Raw genomic sequence first — 23,162 nt, 5'->3', positions numbered from 1 at the left:
AATGACAAGGTCTAAATGTGGGTGATTTTTCTTTTTCTTCCTTTCTTCCCCCCAGTCCTTCCAACTATTTCAGTACTGTCTGTTATGTCTATGCTAAGTCTTAGGGTTTTTTCCTCACATGTGAGTAGTCACAATCACAATATGTACTCCTACCTGGGATCTCTGTATTTTTTTAGTTTTCCTTTCTGATTATCCTCCCCAATGTTATTAGGTGGTGTCAGATTACCTCAACCTTCAGACTCTCTGTGACCTTTTTACCTCTGAATCAACTAAAAATAGCCGAAATGCTCTGGTTGAAATTTTCCAAAAAGAGAATTCAGTTGGCATGTGGACCTCAACCTCAACTGAATGGTTTGAGGCCATTAAGATCTTAGGCAGCAGAAAGAGTCTTTAGCAGAATAGACTGAGCAACCTCTGCCTGATCAGAATTTCGAGAGCTTTTTCAGCTGTTAGTGCAAACTACTCTTCAGGGTGTACTCAAAATTGCTATAATAGCAAATTAACAAAACTTCACTCATGCCTATTTCTTAAATGGTTTCCTTGGTGGAAAATCTTATAAAGGTAGGATTCTCAATCAAGGAAGTATGTTTGGAGTACTTTGTGGAAGCAAATGAAGAAGATTGTCATGTGCAGCATGCTTTGAATGAATTTTCATTATATGTAGAATGTGATTGTATTTGACCTGGCTTTTACATTAATGGCTTTTTTTCCCTTCTTCCACTTTCCCTCTGATGTTCAGCCTAAACTTCACTAATTTCAGAGGGGGCTTTACCATTGCCTTCAGTGTTACCTGTCCGAGGGTCTAGAAGCTCAGTGCCAAGTTGTTTGCATGAGTAGGAATGAGCTTGGGGTTTCTTTTCAGTGGCATTTTTCAATAGCAAGTTGTCAGTGAAGTTAGGAACTAACAGTTTAGGAGGAGGTCCCACGTGAGTACTGCCCTCCCTATTTTGACTCTCTTCCCCCTCCTATTTTGTTTCTCATAGACTAGGAATGACGGGCGCCCGTTTGCTGCACCTCTGTCAGTACCTCAGGAGTCAAGCTGCATAAAGAGGAGTCCTTCACTGAGCTGTTTCAAGGACCTCTTATTAAGATTCTTGATTCAAGAGGTAAGATTGAAGAGGGATGAAGGGAATTTTCCACTTAGTAAAAACACATAAAGCTGTGAAGGGAACTATAGTTGCTCAATCAAATAATTGCCTCAAAAGTTTGAGTTAAAAAGCTGGTTTCCTTAAACAGCTTTCTAGAAAAATAACTTTTAAACTTGATTTAAAAACTATTACCTCATTTCAAATAGCTCAAGGTCTTGTCACTTAAACACAATAGCCAAAGTTGTGCAACGTGTTTGCATATGTTCCAAACACGAAAAAATAGTGCAATATTGGAACAGGAAGGATAAAATGTTCCATAGGTGCTGTTGTTTTAAAAGGTTTAATTTCCCTCATGATACTCAGCTGGACTTTGCATCTAATGCAAGTGAGATTTTTGTAAATGTATGTTTATCACCTCAGTGTTGAAAATACTAAATTACTGCACAAGGCAATTTTATACAGTTGTTACTATTTTTAATATAAAAGACAGTCATTTATAAATGAGAAGGAGCAGAGGATACTACATCAATATAACACTTGGTGCATTTGAAAAGGTTTATGTACTCTAAGACAATTTTTCTTTATGTAAAAGCCATTTGGATTCCTCTTATTAAAGGCAAGAGCTATGTTTAGAGCTGTTGAAGCCCAAAAGGCACCTAACAGGAAAGAACTAGGCCTGGTGACAGGTATCTAGAAAAAAATGCTTCATGAGTTGTTGCTCTTCTTTCCTAATCAGTTGGTTGCTGTTAGGAAACTAATCCACCTTGAAACAGAGTTAGTTTTTGTGATTGGTTGGTTTTTATAGTTGCTCTTTAGTCAACTTGTTTTGAGTTGGAATGAGAGTAGAGGTTAAAATGGGCAGGCATAACTTCAGTCTTTATTTCTGAAGCTGTTCTATCAGAAATGATGCATCAGCTAAGTAGGGTTTTTCTTTTGTGCCACATCTTGGTTTGAAAGCAGTTGTTTGAGTTGGCAGAGGAAATAGAGTGCCATGCAGTACGAGAAACCCCAGTGGAAGAAATAATCTGCATGTCGAAGGTCTGTCCATGTTGTCCTGCTTTCAGATGGTGTGTGGTGGAATTACAGTTTTGCTTAAATACTGGCTCTTTTTGTCCTATTTTTTAGATCTCTTATAGGTGCTTTTGTAGGTGTTAGCTAACTAGCTGCTTGCCAAGATGCAAAATGATGCAGTTTGAGAACCATTTGCCTTTTATTTTCATTCCTGTCTCAAAGTTAAGAAGTATCAGTTGTGTATGCTACCCTTAATTTTGGGTTTTTTTAACCCATGCCTGTATACAATACAGAAGAATTATACTACTTGGGTAACTGCACAGAACAAATAATGCAAAGCTTTTGATTAATTTCAAAGTTATTGCATAAAATGGTATGTGATAGTGGAGCATTTTGATGTAATGCATGGGAACGACACAAAAAAAATCAGTTGACAAGAGGAGTAGCCCTACAAAGAAAATGGAAAAACATTATTTTTTTACCTCATTGCAACTGAATAATAAACATTTATGAAGGAAACCAGTGTGGTATAATGTTGCAATAGAGAATCCTTGTTGAATAACAAAAAGGGCAAACGAGGGTATTGCATTTAACAAATGCAAAAATAAAATGGAAGAGCCTTGTAGTAGCTCACCATGGAATTTGTTGTTGTCCATTTTTTTTAAATGGGTTGAATGATATCCTATTTTTAGTGGAAGGTCAACTTGAACTTTATTTAAAGAGTCTCTGGTTCTGAACAGAGATAGGAACACTTCAAAAGTGATAACAAAAGGGAGGGCTTGGAGCCAGACATCCTTAACCTATCGGTACCCGCACAGGATAGCCATCTGTGAAGGAACTGTGTGCCACCTAAATAGAGAGGGATCCTTGCTTCATGCTCAAAGTGCATGTAGTCATGAAAATAGCACAGAGACTCGTGTAAAAGGATTATTGTTTTTTCTTTAAAAATTTGAAATGGGCTTAGAAAGTTTTCATTAAAACTTTGGGTGGTTTTTTTTTCTTTTTTAAATGAAATGCTGCCATCTGATAGCACACCACTTTTTTTTTTTTTATTGGTCTTTTTTGAAGTAAATGCTTTTCCAGTATTGTAAACATTGCAACTGTAGTTCTGAGACCAAAAACTCCAGTACCTGCAAAAATGTACCTTGAAGAAGTGTTTGTGAAGATAAGATGGATAAAGCATTTCTAAGCCAAGCCCATAATGGTGTATATACCCCTAGAATTTAATTGATAGAGAAATTATTTATTCCTGCTGATACAGTGAGAGCATTGTCAGGTTCATAAATTACCGTTGTTACACTTCAGAGGGGATTTTCCTTGCTGTGGCTGTAGACTCAGGACCACAGTACACATTTTTGGCTGAAAAGCAGAGTCTGTTTGCTGAAAAGCAGAGTCTGGCATGCTAGTGCAAAGCCAAACATTCTGTAGCTGGGTAGACTATAAGATTCACACCTCTGCTGGAACATCTCCTAGAATTTGTCACTGTGTAGCAGCTGGCTGGAAGTGTGTGCATTCAACCAAGGAAATAGTTCTGATAGCGTGTTGAAGGGAGAAGAATGTATTAGCTGTCCCTACTAAGAGTAAGAAATACCTGGGTAACTTTGACACAAGTATGTAACATGAGAGCTTTAGATTTGTAGTGGAAATTGTATTTCAAAACATTTTACTCTTCTTAGACTGTCTATTGGCCTCAGTTAGTGTCAGTGGTCTACTGATTAGATAGTTGCATCACAGCACTCCATCCCTGATTCTGCCGCTGGCATTCTGTGCAGTCTTGAGTAAATAATTTTCCCACTGTGATTCTGTTTTGCTTACATGATACTGGAAGATGACCTCTGCTTGAAAATGTGCTTTGATGGAATGCACTGCAGAAAAGTAGGCATGACTATTAAACAAGGAAAAGAGAGTGTGTTCTGAATGTTATAATGCTCATGAAAATCTTAATTTGTTGTCTCATTAGATATCACAGAGTCTGCATGAGGCAAGCTTGTTGAGGTGTAATACTTCTGCCATCTCAGTCCTTGTATTTCCCCCCTTAAATACAGCATTTCATGCTGTTGGGTTCATAACCCGTTCCTTGCCCTGTGGGTTCTCCAGTATCAAGTAAGAATGAGGCTTATGTTGTGTTCCTTTTCTAGGTGGATTTGTTACAGGGGGTGATACACAGTGTTATTTATGCTCAGAGCTATAATGAACAATTTAGTAGAAATCTGGTTTCCGTGGGAATTTCAGATGCATTGGAATTGGATGATAGACTGAAAAATTGCTCTAGGGAGAAAATAGAGAAGGAAGTGAAAGATAATGTAAATATAAACCCTGTGAGGTTTTCTTTTTCTCCCCCCCTCTTTCTCAGCATTAAGAATTATCTTCCAGTTAACTTCAGTGCAAACTGATACCTAAATGCAAAGATTGTTTAAATAAAGTAGCCTTCAGTTAATATATTTACTGACTTACCTGAATATCACTACTGTCTTCAGTTTTCAAGCTCTTCTTTCCTTTGTGATGTCTTTGCATTAACATGTTTTCCCTGGTGCTAATGATAAGAAGTGAATAAAATCTGAGGTGGCTAGAGAGTAGCCTGACAGCTTTGTGTGGAAATAATTTGGTTAAATGAGCCAGATCCTTTCCAGGTCTCAGAGGTATTGCTCCATTCCAGGGCATGGTCAGGCCCATAGTGTAAATCAGATCTTCAAGCTGAAAGTCTAACAAAAGGACTAACAATATTTTACCTGGTGGTGTTGACACAGGTTGATGAAGCTGTATAATAAATCCTGAAATAAAGAACAAATAATAAAGTCTGTTCCATATTCTCAGTAATGTTTCATGTCTTGAAAGTCTGCAGGTGTCCTGTCCATGCCTATCTTGCTAAAAAATACTAATCCAGGTTACTCTGAGTTAATGTTTTTTTCTTGCCTTCCTTGCTTTTTGGAAGGTATTTGGCCTATGCCCTTTGTGGGATTGAAGGATAATGTATTGTATGTCATTGAAGAACAACATTCAATAGAAAAAAAAATTAAAGAAAACAAATTTGGTGCCAGGTTACTGGCTGAGAGCCTTATGAATCCCTTTGCTGTCCAGCTTGTACATCTGATAATGAGTCATTGCCTGGAGACAAAAGTTGGCACACAACCAGAATGTATAGCAAAACAGTAGCTGTGCTGAAAATCACGAGAATAAGCACCAGAATGTCTGTAATTACATGCTTCATGTTGTTTAATTGTTTAAAAGCTTTTTAGAGTTACATTTTTTGGACATATTTGCCCTCTAGTATATAGCTTTAAGGATGCCCATCCCCCTGCCAGCCTGCTAGCAGCCACTGTGTCCTGTCAGTCATCCTGAAATACACTGGTGAGCTTGTCAGGCAGTCCCTTGCAGATGCCTCAGAAGCCAAATATTGAGCCATAGCAGTTGCACTGAAGTTCCTAACTCAAGGAAATTACATAGACAGTTGCTTTAGTACTGAATATGGACCATATGTATTCTAGGATAGGTGAGTGGTGTGCTATTGGCTTTCTAATTACCTAGCAGGAAATTGATTCTGAAGTTAATGTTTTCTTATTTTTGCAGAATATCTTTGTCTCTGCTTTCTGACACTAATTAGTTTATGTCTATGTTCAGTGTACTTACAGATCATTTAAAAGTTGCAGGTAGTACCTTCACACTGTAGTGGAAATGGATACAGACTTTGGCTGGTTTTTTTGTGTCATTTGTTTCTTACACCAAAAGACTCCACAATTTTAGTTTGGATATATCTACTGAAAAGACAAAATTCTCATGATGTTAGTTTGTAGCATGTGGTAGGAGTGTGCAGGTGGTGGCTTTCTGGCTGTTCTAAGACAACTGTATCTTGTGTCACGTACTTAACATCCTAAGTGTTGTAAGAGCTGCTGGTCTGCAGTGCTGAAATTGCCTACTGCAAAGGTTAATATCAGTGAGTGTGAGGTTATAGCAGCCTTTTACTAAAATATCAGTCAAGTTCCCTCCTGTCATTAGAAGGTATATTTTACAGGAGTGGGCCTCTGTAGTTAAAAAAAAAGGAGGTGGACTAGGATTCTCACTTTTTCCTGAGACAAGCACCAAAATTTGTAGTCTTAAGGAAGCTGATGTAGAAGAACAGACAAGCACTTTCTAAGTTGAAATACTGGAGAAAACCCCAGAATGATCTTCACTGGCTGCATATTTTTCTTTTTATCACCTAGTATCCTTCCCTTGATTAAAAAAAAATTAAATTGAAATCTTATTTAAATACTGATGAGCTATTACAGCTATTTACCAGGAGAGCCTGGTATGTAGTCATTGCATGTGAACTCATAATTTTCTATCTGCAAAAATGGGTTTGGATTTGTAACACTTCCCAAGCTTGAGACTGCTCAATGGTAGGGTTTCTGGAGTAGTGATCTCTACTAGGAAGTGGCTGTAATTACAACTACATTTTTATCTGCCAAATGTTAGAAAAGGTCTGATCATTGTAGATGACCTACAGTATAGGAAGTTGTGCTATGAGAATGAAGAGCAGCTCTTGCTGCAAGCACCAAAGGTTTTATTACTGAATTTTGAGTAAAGCAGTTGCTAAATCCCTTCTATCAAGGAATTGAGGGGGAAGCCAAAATGAAGTTAAAACATGTATTTACAGGAAAAAAATAACCTGAAAATCCGCTAGTGATTTTCTTTCAAATCTCAGTAGAAGCATGAAATGCTATCTCTGTCCTATCCCCTTGCCACTGAGGTATGTCCTGACCAGCACAATTGATACCATCTATTTGCAGTTGTTGTAATGGATTTCAAGAAGTACCTATTTTCTGGGAGGCTTGTGAAAATGTCAAGTATAAGTGTTGCGAACCAGCAATGCCATAAAGACTTTAATATATGTGGATAAAAGAGAGATTCATCCAAGTGTTGGACAAAGATTTAGAGAAGCTGTGTATTGCAGATAGTGAAAAATGTGACACACTATTTGCGAACACCAGAGTCAATCAAAGGGGCATGCTCTAGGGTTTTATTATGGGAGAGGCAGTTAAAAAAGCTGTTATACAGCAATGCAGTTTGGAACTGAAACTACCTGAGAAGGCCAGGGATGTGAATGGCAGACACCTGTGGCTTTCAGAACAGTTTATTGGTATTGTAGGAAAGCTTACTTTAATGGGTCAAAAAGGATCTCCTATTAATATTTGCTATCTTTAACTGAAGAGCTTTTGTGGAGGTCTGAATGTTGGTGAGAACATGGCTTCCAGGTTACTGAGCTCTCTTGCCAATATAGCAAATCTAGCTATAGCTGGAAATACCTATAAAGCTGTAAGAAAGCTTGAATTTTAATCTACTTTGTGGACACAGAACCCTTTCTGAATGTTCATTATTCAATAAAACAATGCAGTTAATAGGTGTGGGCTCTTTGAGATTGCATTTTGTACTAGACCTCTCTCTATTAATGTTTACAGACTTACACCTTTATGTATTTAGTGTATTTCCAAAAATCACATGATTGAAAAATTGGTGTCACTTCTGGTCTTAGTTTCCATACATGAATTACCCGTGGGTATTAACAGTAAGAATCACTATAGATAAAAAGTACAAAATCCCAGTACAGAGTGAGCATGTCTTTGACTTGAGCTGTAAGAGTAAGCTGTTGCAGAGCTCAGCTCATGAAGGATGTTAGGTGCACAATACAAAGAAACCAGGAGGTGATGCACTTTCATAATGACCTTTCAGTTGTATGAAACTCTCTGGGTGATTGTGATTTTTCTCTTAAAGGTTTTTCTACAAAATGGCAAATAGGAAGAACCTGCCTTATTTCTTGCTTTGTTGCATACACAGTGTATTATCAAGAGTTGATAGTCTGACCATTACAAATACATAGTTGTATTACAAATATGTAACTGGGCTGGAGGGACTGTCAATCTGATTCGGCAGGGCATCTATTATGTTGAATGTGCTTGTAGATAGAATACATCTAGAATCAACAAATTCAAACTATCTGTTGTGGTTCTCTTTGCTCTTTAATTTTGAAAGCATTATTTCAGCAAAGTTTGGAAACAATTTTTTTTTTTTCCTTCTTGGAGTATGCCCTAACCACCAACCTCTACAGCCATGCTGTGTTTACAGCCAATTTTGTTCTGAGATTGGTAAGTATTTGAGTAGAACAGAACTAGCAGACTATACTGATTCATCCATTTCAAAGCACTTTGTTATAGTTGCAACTAGGCTTTGTGAGTAAGAGTTGTGGTCTGATCACTTGCAGGGCTACACCTGCCAGAGGATACATAACAATCTGAGCTAGTAGGAGGGCTGCAGACCTTTTCCTGACTAGAAGCCACCACTTTTTTCTGAAGCAGTGAATGATGAGGGGGCTCAGTTTCCTTCAAGCACAGGGATGAGTTAAACTGGAGTATTTAAAAACAGGGATTTACTGGATGTAAAGGGAATCACTGATGCTGGCAATTTTGTGAGTCTCAGATTTTGTTTCTTTGGGGTTTGCTACGAATATCAAGAAGTTAAATGTTTAAAATAGGATCAAATAATTTATGCTGACATTTCTAGAGTTCTTTTTCTATTATTTCTCATAGAAAAGTGTAGTTCTGGTCGGTCTGATTGTAAATTTTTGTGTCTTTTGGTGTGTAGTGGTGGTTTGGTTGTTTGTTTGTTGGGTTTTTTTTGTTGTTGTTGTTTGTAACTTGGAAATAAAACTAGGAAATCAGTTCTTTATGTGTGGTATCACCTGGCTGTATGCAGCTGAATCTATGAAACTTAGGGTCATGACTCATAGTCTGTGATAAAAGAGTAAACTTGCCACTTGGGTAACCTTTGCTAAGTATGGCGAACCCCTAAATTACCTTTAATTCTTTAGCTGTTGTTCATATTATCTTTGTTTGCAAATGAATTGTGGGTAAGTATTCTGTTGTAAGCAATTCAGATACATTTCTACACAGCTTGGTGTAGAAGTTTTAAGCCTAACATTTATAAAATCACTGCTAGGTTCACCACAGGGTGACAAATCATCTCTCTTTAGCCTGCACAATTGCAGTGCGTTACTGCTTTTCTGTACAGCACCAACAGCTGAAGTAAGTCCTGCTTAAAAAGGACAGACATCCATTATTTGTGTGTTTGAAGTCATTATCAGATAAAAAGGTTTTGCTGAGCTGTGTTTTATGGGAAGTTATTAGAAAAATTAAAAAATCTTTTAGGACAATAATTAGTGGTGTTCTTGCTAAAGCACAGTTATAATTCTTTGTTGGCACATGCACATTTCACTGCAGCTGAAGGCCTGAGCCACAGCCCAGTGAACTCAGTGAAAACCCTTAAATTAACATCAGTGGACTATGGATCAAGCTATTAATGAATGATTTATTCACTTTAAATAAGACCTTATTTCCATCTGACTGAATTAATCTGTGTAAAATAACAAAATAATTCTCTTTTACTGGCAATTAATAGCAGGAAATTTTAAGATTTGCTTATTTTTGTTCTTAAAGTATTCATAATGCCCACTATATTTTGGCACACGAAACAAGATACAGGCCTTGTGCATGTAGCATTAATGTTTTTTGTTTTGTGATAAATTCCACAATGAAATATATAATTTTTGCTTTTGAGTTCCTTTTCATTACTACAGAACTAATAATCACTCTAATGCAGTTATTCTTGTGTATTTTTTAATATATGATCAGTTTAGAAATCTGGATGACAAAACAAAGAATTCTATGTACTTTAAATCTATTATTTTATAGTTTATACAAGTATCTGCATTTTTTTTCCACAATTTAAAAGTGTTGATTTGGAAAAATTAATTTTATCCTTAGAAATCCTAAGCCTGTCCTGGCACCAAGTCTGTACTCCCATAGGCAGTCTCTGTTCTCTGACAGAGGGCAGCTAGATCTGTGGTCATGGCTAATAGTTGCTTATTGAGTATTTTTTTTTTTTTTAAACCTAGGTGAAATGTCAACAAAAGAGCCAAGCATTAAACTGAAAATTGATCCTCAAGATCTGCAGATCCAGACATTTACAGTGGAGAAATTATTGGAACCATTGATAATTCAGGTATTTTGGTATTGCAGAAAATAAATTGGGTAAACATAGAGGGAAGGGAATAAGACTGAAGAAGTTTGTCTAAGAACACCTAAGAAAGGTATATCCACAGCTTTTCTGTACTTGTAGCTTACTCTGGCTCAGAAACTGTTCAGGGGAATCCATCTTCAAGATTTGGTCATTCATTTAGTCACTTCCATTTCTGACAACGACATACAATATGTCAAAGCAAATGTGGCGTGTTCTAGCTAGTCTCTTGTACAGTATTATCTAGTGGATGTTAAAATACACTGCAAATGGATTTCCAACGCATCAGAAGTTTCATGTTGTAAATGGTGCACTCAGTGGAAAAGAAGAGCCTTGAAATCTGTAGGTGAGTTTCTTCATCTGAATTTTGAAAAGAATTGTGGTCTGTTGCGTTTTAGGAGAGATGCCCTTAGAACAGTGAAATTTGTTGCATGTTGTGTAAACACATTTTAGTACTTTTCCTTCCAACTAAGGAAAACCTAGACTGAGGGACTTACAAAAGTACTCTCAGGTTTGTTGATAAAACTTTCTTTTTAGGAGGAACAATTGTACTGCATGTTGCAGTGCTGTTGCCAGTATTCAGGATAAGAAACATGGTGGGGTGTTTTTGTTGTTGTTGTTTTTTCATACAATAGAAACGATGTTACTTGAAGACCTGACCTCATTTTCATTAAAATTCATTAAGAATTGGGGGTGTACAGCTTACTAGAAAAGATAAAGACATGTCTAATATTTTCTATAATTTCTGGTTGGTTTTTTTCCCCGACATTTTGCTACTTCTCTATTAAAGAAAAAAAATATTGTTTTAATTAATACTGAAACAATTATTAATATATTTGGACAGATATTAAAGGAAAAGCAATTTTTTCTTGTACAACTCATGGGCTTTATTTGACTGCACTCACCCATGTAGGTACATGGTAGTTAAGTTTTGTTACTCCAGGAATGCACTTCTGATGATATTCGTCATTGGAACGGGCTGCCCAGGGAGGTGGTTGAGTCACTGTCCCTGGAGGCATTCAGGAGGGGATTGGACGTGGCACTTGGTGCCATGGTCTAGTCGTGGGATCTGTGTTGATAGGTTGGACTCGATGATCCTCGAGGTCCTTTCCAACCTAAGTTACACTGTGATACTGTGATATTTTCCCTGCTTCATCCTGGGAACTAGACTCTGTAACAAAGAAAGTTGTATTTTCCCCATTTAAAACTTTTGCTTCCCAAACTCATTCAGTTTCTTGTGTTAATTTTTCATTATCATCTTCAAATCCAGTCTTTTCCAACCAGGTGATTCTATGATTCTATTCAAATGGCATTGCTAGATTATCTCTCTTCACTGCAATCTGCAGTTGACAGTGGTGATCACTGTGAAACTGTTTTGCATAAAAATCTAAGGTGACAATTCCTCCATCCTTGGAATAAAACAGTATTCCTTGATTAGAGTGTTGGGGAGATTGCAGGGGCAACATTCTTGCTGTGTTTCCCTCTCTACATCCCAAACAGTGGCCTGACCCAGGTTGTTTAGTTGAAATAGTGCTGTGCAGGGCTCTGCATTGATAGAAACTTGTATATGGAAGTGATGTAACTGCCTTAGTGTAATTCTGTGTCCAGCTTTATAAACTGCTCTCATAGTGCTGTTCTGCCAGCTGCACTCTGTTTCTATTGCAAAAAAGTTTCTTTACTCCTATCCAATTGCCTCCTCAGCACAACGGTTTCTCTCTGTGGACTTTATTTTATTTTATGTTATTCCAGATGCTTTGAGAACATTGGTTTTGAATGTAAGACTTTTAGGTGAAGATCTCTATCAATGCATCTGGCAAACTAAAAATGATAGTTGTCAAAATTGACATAATTCAGCTGACAGCTATCTTGTTGTAAGTTGACTGGTTGCTTGAACAATCTTAGTTCTGGGCTTTTACCAGAGGTGCATTCTGTCATGGAACAGTTACTGTGAAGCAATCAGTCAATCATAAATTCTGTAGCAGACTCTTAAGAGTTCTTTTTCTCCTTTTAAATGTACATAAAAGTTTTGACAGATAGGACTAGTGGGATTCATATAGTTTTATTAATTCATAGAGAAACAATAACTGCCTTTGCCACCATTGCAAGTCTTATAAGCTGTAAGCTCTCTGTATTTACGTATACAGACATGCTCTATATGTTGTGTGTATACATAAGCAAAGATTTGTAAGTCCCTTTCCTTGCAAAAAATCTTACTTCCTTCTCTTTAAATTTTATACATTGGTATGAGCTGAGGGAAGTTTGTGGCAGCAAGGGATGAGTAAGTTTCCCAGAATGTGTAGAAACTTCTGTGTATTTTAGGATCTCTTGCATCATTGATGGAAAAAAAAAACCCAAACAAATTGAAAGGTGTTTATTCTCACCTGTCATCCACATGAACAAAAGTTTTCTTACACAGAAAACATGCTCTTGGTTTTAGTTCTATGCATGGTGAGTTTATGCACACTGGAATTGATTAATCAGTGGTTTGGTTTTTTTTTTTTTTTTTGTTTGTTTGTTTATATGGGCAATAATTGAGTCTGATACAGTGAACAGGGAAGCTCTGCTTTTGTCATTAGATTGCTGAGATCATGTCGTCTTATTTGCAAATATCTAGGGACTGTAGTTACAATTAACTAAATTTTAAACAAAAGAATGATTTATGATTGATGCATTGAAATACTTTTCTATTGTTGTCAAAGGTGAGCCAAATATTTTGATACTGAAGATACCATGGCAACATCTTTCCTTAACTACTGCAATATTGAAATACTGTCTATAAGTGCTGACAGGAGCTCGATGTAGCATTGGAAGAATTGCACAATTCCTTAGGACTTCAATATTTGGAATAACCATGAAAAAAAAAGATCCCACCTCTTCGGCCTAATAAATAATGGCAGTAACCGGCAACAGGAAGGTGATTCAGCTTTGCAGCTGTGATAGTGTATGGGCTTGAAAATCTCACTTGTGCCACTAGCATAGCTACAAAATAGACTGCTGGCAGTGGTTTCCATTGACTATGGGAGACCTGCTGTGTGTGGCAATAAGGTGTTAACTGGGAAATGCAGGCAGGCATGAGCAGGTCTAGGGGGATGTTTGTCGCTTTTCTTATAAGGATGTAATTTTGGCTGTGTGTTTTGCCACTGCAGTTCAAACTGTGTTTACAGTGGATCAAAAGGGTATGTTGTGATAGGTTCTGTGTACTTAAATTCTTTCTGTGTAGGATCTGCATAGAACTTTTGCTTTCCTCTTTGGGGTTTTGAGTTGGAGAATTCAGAGTAATTTTTCTGTATTCTTTAATCTCTGTAAGCCAAGAATAATCACATTTTGACTTGTATTGGAGATTGCAAGCTGCCTCTGATATTTCCTGACAGCAATGCTGAAGAGTCTTACAGTCAAAGAAGGATTGTTTTTAAAATTTTTTGTGGCCTTTCCTCCTTCTTCAAAACATAGGAATGACCAGTACATGGAATGGTATTTTACATAAGAAGGAGACTATAGTAAAGTCTAAGAAAAAAAATACTATTTTCTGAAAATGGCAATTAAAGAGTTTAGACATTTAAAAATGCTTTTTACGTCATAGGCTTTTGGAGTAGCTTCTAATTTTTGTAGTGTTTTATACCTATAATCTCTTTAAGTCACTTCAAAGTATGATCATTGGCACTTACATGCTTTAGAACTAATGTGAGAGGTTTTTTTTAAAAACAAGATATTTAAATGCTTGTTCCCAGTGCATTCTCTACCAGCTCTCTGATTTATGTGCAAAAAATAATTTCATTTACTTTGAGCCGCAGTCAGAAAAATGCCTAAGACCTCTTTAACAACCTGAGCCAATTATTTATGTTGCTTTGTCCCTTGTGACATGCCAAAGCAGTCACTGTCAAGTGGCTGGTCCTTTTTTCCTCAAAATTTCACATGAATGATGTAGGGGTCAGGGCTTTCATCTTTCAAAGGTGCATTTATAGACATGCTTCCCAGAGAATGATTGTCAATTACTTCTAAAAGTACTGATTCATGAAAAGCACTAAAATGTGTGAATTCCAGAACAAGGTCTGAAGGTGAGCTAGGGCACAGCTAGCACAGTGCTTGTTTATGTACCTCTGGCTGTAGCCCTTTTCCATAGACCAGCTCAAGCCCTGCAGCCCTTAGCTGTTTGCCTGCTGGACTGAGAAATTCATACAGAACCTTTTCTTTGCTTTTATAATATTGGTGGTTGGAATACCATTTAATCAAATTAAGCAATTACATACTTATGTGTTCATTGAGCTCCAAGACTACATCCATACTTGATGTCATGCTGTCCATGTTCTGACACAGATGACAGAACAGTAGGATTAAAAAACATTAGTGGACCTAATTAAAATATGTTTTAAAATAACTATATTACATTTTTGAAATATTTTAGGAGTCTTTCCATAGTGTGACAGCTCAAGAAATGCATTGGAGAATAGTCTGTTAGAAAGATCCAGTTGGCGTGTGGAGGCTGTGCTCAGATGCTGAGGAATGTGGAGTGGGATGCTGTATAAAAATACATTCTTTATGGATGTTGAAGTGCATTCGTACAAAACATAATCTGGGCAAAGCTACATCCAGGATAAAACCATGCACAATTGTAATGTTGAGGGCCTTTCTCAGAATTCTGGGGTGCTAAGTTCTGACCACTGTGATCCTCCTTTTTAAGAAGAGAAAACATTTTGAAATGTGTCAATATTCATTTGGAGTATTTGCTTCTGAGATAACTTGGGAGCTTTAAGCTGGAAGTAAGAGAAGTCTTGGCACTGACATGGTTGAATCCTTCTTGGATAGCACTGGTGTTTTATTTGTTTTATCATGAGGAAAATTTAAAATAAGCATTGTCTGGAGTTTGCCTCAGGGTTCATATGGCAGTGCAATTTCTATTGACTTTTCATTGATTGTACAAGAAGAAGAATACATGTTATGTAGAATTGTCTGTCAAATTTCATGTAATAGTTTTGCCCATTCTCTGCATGTATGCTGGGCTTGCCTTTCTCTAAAGCATATATCTGTAAAAGTGTATATACATATGTATAGAAATTTAAAAAATTGTGAATAATACAGTTTAGCTTATTATAAAACTTACATCGTGATGTTGTGTTTTGTTTGTTTGTTTTTGGTTTTGTTTCCTTTAAATGTAGGTCACCACACTAGTGAAATGTCCACAGAATCCTTCTGGTAAGAAAAAGGGTCGTTCTAAAAGAGCTCGTGTCTTGCTAGCTTCTGTGGAAGAAGCCACTTGGAATCTCTTGGACAAGGGGGAAAAAATTGCCAAGGAAGCGATTGTGCTTAAAGAGGAACTTCACACAGCACTTGCTGATGTCCAGAAAGAGAGTAAGTATATGAAACATAATTCAGGCACCACAAGGAATTACTTTAACCATTGTACCACTGGAATCTAGGATATCCATGAGAAATATGTGTTAGTGTTCAAATGCATGACCACCTGTGTTGTCTAATTGGATGTTCTCAGACATCACTTATAAGAAGGTAAAGTGTGCAAGCTGAACCTCACTGTGGAAAAACTCTTCAACCAATGGAAGTTTTGTTGTTGTTGTTGGGTTTTTTTTAAGTGAAGACTGGATGCTTCTTATTAATTTTAGTGGCTTAAAGCACTTTAAGCACACAATGCATGCTTTAATGCTCTTATTGAAAGGAATTGTTTACCTGAATCTGGGATTAAGGCCTTGTAGTCAAAAAAATGAAATCAAAATTGTTCCTCTTTTGTGCAGTAGTAAGGACTTAGTTCGGGAGGGTGTAGCAGTCCTGTTTGCAGGTGTGTTTTGATACTTCAGTAGGAGGAGGATGGATTCTTTAACCTCAAGAGTCATGCCCTGATGATAGAACAGCTTGTCTTTGGTGAGTTTTGCCATATCCTTAGCACCTCTCTTTCCAATTCCATGCAGACTCCCAGAACAGGTTTTATGAGCTGCTGAGAACACTGTATTAGTCACTTTCTGTCAGGCTCTTTGTTGCTTTTTGACTTTTAGTCTCCCCAGGGACAATCAGAGCCTGTTGGGGGAATATGAAGGCCAGGCTCAAAGAGTAATAAGCCAAATGATAGACATCCAAAATATGTTCTTATAGAAATCAATCTGAAAATTGATTCAGAAGGCAAAAAGAGACAAAGTAATAATGGGTTTATTGCCTTGCCATTTCCTAAGTATGTCCTTTCATCAGTGCTCCATGAATTTTGTAAACAAATGGTTCCCAAGGTTTGCTTGGAATCATGTTGAGAGGGACTGATGAAAGCCTTCCCAAATAAGTGGGAGCAGACAAGCAGAGAACAATAGTTTGTACCAGAAAGCTATTATCAGGCTGTGTTATCAAATGAGTTAGCAACCAGGCTTGATTTTGTCAAGGGGCAAAGCAGGCTTCAGGTGCTTTTTCACTGCTGAGCAGCATGGGATATGTTCTTACAGCATGTGACAACTTGTGCCTGAAGGACTGCATGTTAGCTATTTAAATCAGGTCTTTTTATCACTCTGCTCTTGCTAAAGTTGCAACTTAGGATTTTTTTGTTGCTGCTTTTTTCTTCTACTTCATCTTTCTCTGTGTGCAGCTAGGGTAGTTTCTGAGCCTCCACTGTTGTAAGGGGAGCGATTGCTGGCTGTTGGCTTCCACTGGATTCAGCTGTCTGTGTTTTAGAGTTCGATATATGCACATGATGCCTGAGATACCTTAAGGTCCTTTGTGATTAAAAGCCTTATGACTGGCAAACTTCTTATCTGTAATGTTGAACAGCTGAAGCTTTAAAAAAAAAATATAAAAAAAATGTTTTAGAGTACTCTTAAAATGTTAGCCTGTCCGTTCCAGGATGATAACACAAGGCAAGAATAAAATATATAGGTTTATATTGATTTTTATACAGACATAATATAAAAATATTTCACATTTTCAATTTATTGATTGATACTCAGCCAAGACCAGAGATAGTTACAAAAATAAATAATACATAAAGTAGGTTATATATGCCTCATCCATTTGGAAAGAAAGGTAAGTCCATGTTATCACCTGCAGTTAGGCAATGACAAATTGAATGCTCACAGCTGATCTTCCTCCAAGGATTTGCCAAGCTATACAAGTTAATTTTAAGAAGCAGGTGAATAATTGTAAAATAAATAGCAATTTTTAAACTTCATAGGGTTTTTGTGTATGTATGTGGCTGCTGCTTGTATTTATTGTATGGTGGGATTTTGAAACAATGTTCTAAATAATTTCACTCAGATGTGAACCATACTGTCAGAGACAGATCTGCACACCAGCATCTGGGAAGAATAAATGCTCTCTCACCTCTTTTGGTGTTTTATCTTGTGTCACCTCCTGTAACATGAGACTAAAACACTTATTTCTTTTGAATGTCAGTTGCCAGTGTGAAAAAGCTGCTTTGCTACTTTTGGAGCTCACTATTAGGGGTTCCCTTTAGAGGATTGATAGATTTTTCTCAAGCTGCTGCTGATAATCCTGTTCACAATAATGTGTTGGGGAATAAAGAGGCAAATTAATAGGAAAAAAGTGATCAGTGGAGGCAGAGAAAGAGAAGATTCATCTTGTTTAATTCTTCTGCTACAGTAGTGAGTCATCTAATGTGTTCAGAAATGGGGGCATAGGTGTGGCTTCACTAACTGCAGTTGGTCTTAACAAACACTGTCAGTAGATGAGATTTTGGTCTCTCAAATTCAGTTACATTCTGTTAATGACATCTGAAAGAAAGCATTGATATAATGGATAGCAGGCATGTTCCCTGGATGAATCTACTTCCTGCTTTCTTTGACATCTGTGAAGTAGTAATGAAGATTTACGGTCTTGGAGTTGATCACTTCAATACACTCTGCATTTTCATTTGTTTCCTCTTAAGAAGGGCGTGTGTGTGGTAGCCAGAATTCTGCTAGCCCAATAATGGAAGAATTACTGTTTTCTTTTTGATTGGGCTTGGTGAAGTTTTGTGAAAGGGTACTTGTGTTCACATTTGTATTGGAAAATAGTGTAAGAAATTGAAAGATAAATATTTTGAAAAAGAACTGTAACATTTATTAAAATAACTGACCCATATACAAAGGAGTAAGAAGCACTTTTTAACCATGAATGCTTCTGGCATTCGTTATCAGGCTATAATTAATGTTCTAATTCTGATCTTCAATCAGTTTAAGACAAAACAGTGATGTAGTTTATGTGGACAAACTTTTTTTAATGATTTTTCATTTAAGTCTTGCATTGTGCATAAGAAAAAGGGTTTTTTCCTTTCTTTGTCATTTAATTTCCATCAAGGTGTGATTGCTTACAGTTTGCAAACAGTTAATACGGGCATAGCTAAAATGTTTGGTATTTATTGCCATTGCCTGCTGACTGTATATGGTCAGAAATGCTACAGTTGTTGTCTGTATTGTTTCTATCAATGTTGCAGGCATTTAGTTGTTATCATGCTCAAGTGTGTTCCTAGATAAGCCTTTCATCACATACAGCAGGCAACTGAAAGCAAGTTACTTGCTGGCATTACATTTTGAGCCCTCAGTCACTCTTTGAAAAGAATTAGAAGAAATATTTGCTATTTTGTATGTCCATAGTTAATGTGTTTTGACATGAAGCAGAGGAGGCAAGACTTTGGCATGGCAGCAACTACCAGTCACTGGCAAGAAATGCAGAGGGTGCTGTAAGGATGTTTTCTAAAGGATAAGGATAGTTGTCTCATGTATAATAATATATTCATACTTGTCTCCCCAAAAAAATGTTAAAAATAAGCTTAGCTTTCTTGTCCTACATTGAAGTACCTGTGTATGTTCTGTATCTGAGGGACATACATTCTGAGAGACAGAATTTGGATATTCAAGTGGCTTAAAATAATCTGTGCCCTATCACTGTTGCATCAAACCAAGAACACATCTCATATAGAAAAGCTTCTGACATCACCGTCACTGGATCGTGTGTCCCTGGGTGGGAAAGGGGGAATGAAGGGATGGCTGTAAAGAATGAAGAGGGTGTATGGAGGCTCCAATTACACATTAGGAAGAGCTGTGTGAGATGTGGAAGTGGAGCTACCTGATATGCAGCAGTGAAATAATTGCAATGCAACAGAATATAGTGGTATCTGAGTGGGGTAGGAGACTCTGCAGCAGGAGAAAACTATCCTGTAACATCTACAGAAAGCTATTGTGAGAATTTAAGTTGAATGGTAGGAATGTGCAAATAGGATCGTTCTGCTTAGCCCTGACACTGATAGTGTCATTTCCAGATGTCTGGATGAAGCTGAATCCTTTATTTGCTGTAAAAGATGGAGATAGTATTTGTGGGACTAGAATAGGTGATTAAACTAGTGAATAGTATTGTTTGATCCCTTGATTTTTAGAAAGGGAGCACTGATGTGACATTGACTCCCAGCCTTCTCTGATTTTGTTTAGGCCTGAGTAACTTAAGACTGCAAATACTATGGTAAGTCAGAGTTCATAAGATTTCTCTTATTAGTAAAAATACTTGATTTATTTCTTCTCTCAGGTTTGAGAATAGAGTAGTTGAAATTATCCTCTCTTTTTACTGGTTCTGGTATGTCCCTCTCTCCCTTAGTCAATGGAGTCCCTTTGAAAACTGTTTCTCTGGAGCTGTAAATCCAGCAGCCTCTAAGGGTGCAGTTCACAGGAGTGGGCAGTGGAACTTTTTTGTCAACAATAGCTCCTTGTGGGAGGACACAAGAATGGCATAAAATGTACTGTATGTGGGTTTCACACGGCTGCAGCTAAAAATAAAAAGAGAAAGCCAGATGTGAAAACAAATATAAGAGAGAAATGTGATGCATATATAGGATTTAGTAGAAGAAAGAAAATCTATTTAAAGAAATGAGAGAAGAAAGCATCGTTCCCCTGGCCTTGCCAACATGAAGAGCATTTACCTGTTGTTAGTGTGTTGTTGAGCAGTCTCTGAGGGGTGCTCCCTGCCTGCAGTTAGTGGCATTACTGAATTATCTGCCATGGGCTAGCAGCCCAACATTAGTGTATACCTTTTGTCAGCTACTAGCCAATGTACATTTCCATGTACATTTTTTTAATAGTTTTGATCCTCTTTTTAAAAAAAATAACCTGTGGCTGGACTATGTTTCTAGATTTCCTTATGCCCTGGACTAGATTGTTGTAAGCATGGGCATAAGCAGTGTTCATTTGCCAGTATTGAGAGCCATCAGTAGCACACTAGCTAGTGGAAGTAATACTGTATGTTTTGGAGTATACAATCTACATGTACTGACTGGTCTTGGAAGTCTTTGCCTTCTGCTTTTTCTTTGAATTCCTTCTCACTGAAATGTCTAAAATAACTGAAATACAATGAATGCTCTGATCTTTCTGCTTCCTTATTTGTGCCACTGAAAGGGCACTGCCTTTCATGTTTCATTGTTTGTGACAAATGTAATTATAGGACAATATCCTCTTGATAGGCATTCCAATAAAATGGAAGAAAATTTATAGAATTCTCACGTTGTCTACTGCATTTTAAGAAAATTCTAACATCATGTTGAGCTGTCATTTTCTGCTGCTTGTCCTCATAGTTCCTATCACCGTAGGCTGCATCTTGTAGCTCTGTTTTAGGGTTGTGATTTCATATTTAACTCGTCTGACCATCCCAGTTTTTGTCTAGCTCATTTCTAAGGGGTCAGTCATATTCAGGCCCTTCTGGCTTGTCTTTGTTCACATAATCAATCACAGAATGATTGAGTTTGGAAGGGACTTCTGGAGCTCATCTCATCTATTACCAAGGCTCAGGCAGCGACAGCAGTCTGTCTAGGACTATGACCAGTCAGGTTTTGAGTATCTCTAAGGATGGAAACTCCACAACTTTCTTGGTCAGTCACTGCCACTGCTAAGCCACTCTTGCAGTGCAAAAATGGGTTTTGTTGTTTAGACAGAACCCCTGGTGTGTGAGTTTGTGTCCATTTCCTCTTGCCCTGTCACCAGGCACCCATGAGGGCAGTCTGACTCCATCTTCTCTGCACCCTCTCTTCATGTATTTCAATATACAGAAATAAGATTCTTTGGCACTTTCTCTTTAGCCTGAACAGTCTCATTTCTCTTAGCCTTTTCTTGTATGAGAGGCACTCTAGTCCCTTAATTATCTCTGTGACTCAAGAATTTAATCTCTCCACTTCTCCCCCACCCAGCATTACTGGGCTCAAATCAGTGCTTTGAAACTTCTGGTACTGAAAACAGCACTTGTCTGGAGAAGTGTTTCTGTCTGTTGCAGATGGAGAATTAGAAAACCTTAAAAACTGATAGTAGTAGATATTTGATTTTTATTTCATGTATTTTTGGTGAGGTGTTCAGCTATTATCCTACTAGCTCATATACAGATGTTCTAATTTATTGTCCTGAGCACAAGAAATTGATATATTTAATTTTGACTGTTTTGTGATGTAGTGAGTGCTACAACCAGATCTCAAATTAGTATGATTTTTATTTATTGATAGAGTTCACTAAACATGTACTTCAAGATACATGATTTGAGCAAAAACTGTAATAGATCCAAGAGAAAACCAGAGAGCACAATGAAAGTTTGTGCTTCTGGAAAAAAATTAGGCATTGTGATGAGTTGGAAGTTTTCATTGTTCTGAGAATCAGGCCAGTCCTGTCTTAGGTCTCTGTAATAACTGGTAGGTTTATTTCTGTAGCCTTTGCTTAGTATCTTTCTCAAAATCAGTTTCTGTTATGAGTGGTGAAACTTGTTTTTTCTCCATGAAGTCACATACAGAACAGCCTGGCAAACTCTGGTGCACTTGAATAGTTCTCATTCAGTTCTGACTGAGGAAGCACATCAAAATCTATCTAGTCTATCTAATTACAGCAAATCCCTGCTGTTTGCATGTATTGCTATCAACAGACTTTAATTACTGACTGTATTTTGTACAAACCTTGTTGCCTAGTCTTTGACTTGAGGACTCCAAACACATACAAAGTTCAGGCAGCAGAACTTTGCATGATTTCAATTTGCCTTTATGACCAGATACTCTGAAGCAGACATGCCAGTAGATTTCCTGCATGAGGCCTGTCCAGATTTCTTACCTTTGAGTGAAACTCTACTGTGCTAGGGTACTGTGAACTTTTATTTCAGCAGGCTTAAATTTGGTGGAAAAAAATGGAACAAAAATTACATATTTCTATACTATCTCTTTGTAGACAACCTCTGTGATACAAGTGACTGTTTAGAGAAAGGTACCCCATTCTTATAACCAAACAGGTTGCATAATAAAGAAAGGATTTATTTCTGGAGCAATCACATTTTAAAAAATACTGTATTGTCCTTTACTGTTGCATCCAAAATCCAGGACACCTTAAGACAGTTGCCAACAATAATATGTAATGTTTTAATAGCTACATTTGCTAGTGGTGTTCCCTAATTTTAGAGCAGCTGAAACTATTAATCTTTTTGAGTTTTAATCTGTCTTTGGTTTCCAAGCTGATACAGAGAATTGAATGGGTCAGGCATTTATTTTAGCAGTTACTGCTTGTGCAACAACAGTTTTCTAGTGCAGCTCTGTGTAGAGTGAGTTCTCTCAGGGTTGTTTTGTCACTAGCAAAGCTCCTCAGGTGATATTAAACTTAGAAATGCTTTTAGAAATTAGTGTAATGGCTTTCCCCTCTCCCCGCCCCCCCCCTTTTTTAATTTTGTTTTCCAGAGTAGGTGACAGACTACTGAAAGTAAACTTAGATCTTTGTCATTGTTGTCTTTATTGTTCAGCTGCATTTGCAAAACCTCATGTTGTAGAGAAATGTCTATTGCCACAGTTACTAGCTCCATTGCATAGGCTTAACATATTATATGTCAGACTTACAAGTGTATGTGATTTCCATTCCATTAACTTATATTTATAATGAGAAGAACAATATTTGATTCTTTTCTGTGACCAGGAATTATTTAAGAGCAAGGAAAGCAAAGTACAGGGTAATACAAAAAGCAGTGATTAGGTAAGTTTAGTACAGTGCCGCTGGCCTCGTTGTGTATAGTTGAGAGTAATGTCTAGTTGTGTATAGT

The 23,162-nt window shown here is 37.2% G+C and overlaps 1 protein-coding gene across 2 annotated transcripts in view; it reads left to right on the top strand.

Annotated features, from left to right (window-relative positions):
* Window positions 1-1,026: 1,026 nt before the first annotated feature.
* CTNNA3 (catenin alpha 3) overlaps window positions 1,027-23,162 on the top strand; it is a 414,270-nt gene continuing 392,134 nt past the window's right edge. The window contains exons 1-3 of one of the 2 annotated variants that reach the window (XM_068140126.1): window positions 1,027-1,106; window positions 10,024-10,130; window positions 15,299-15,491. In XM_068140126.1, coding sequence (XP_067996227.1) covers window positions 10,029-10,130; window positions 15,299-15,491 — 295 coding nt within the window. In that variant the 5' untranslated portion in view covers window positions 1,027-1,106; window positions 10,024-10,028. Of the gene's footprint in view, window positions 1,107-5,498; window positions 5,590-10,023; window positions 10,131-15,298; window positions 15,492-23,162 lie in introns of those variants that run through there. The other variant, XM_068140124.1, reaches the window with a different exon arrangement.

Source organism: Melanerpes formicivorus, unplaced genomic scaffold, assembly GCF_026170545.1.
Source record: "Melanerpes formicivorus ecotype bairdi unplaced genomic scaffold, bMelFor1.0.p_v2 SCAF_6, whole genome shotgun sequence".
Lineage (NCBI taxonomy): Eukaryota > Metazoa > Chordata > Aves > Piciformes > Picidae > Melanerpes > Melanerpes formicivorus.
This window is presented reverse-complemented; position numbering and strand designations above follow the sequence as displayed.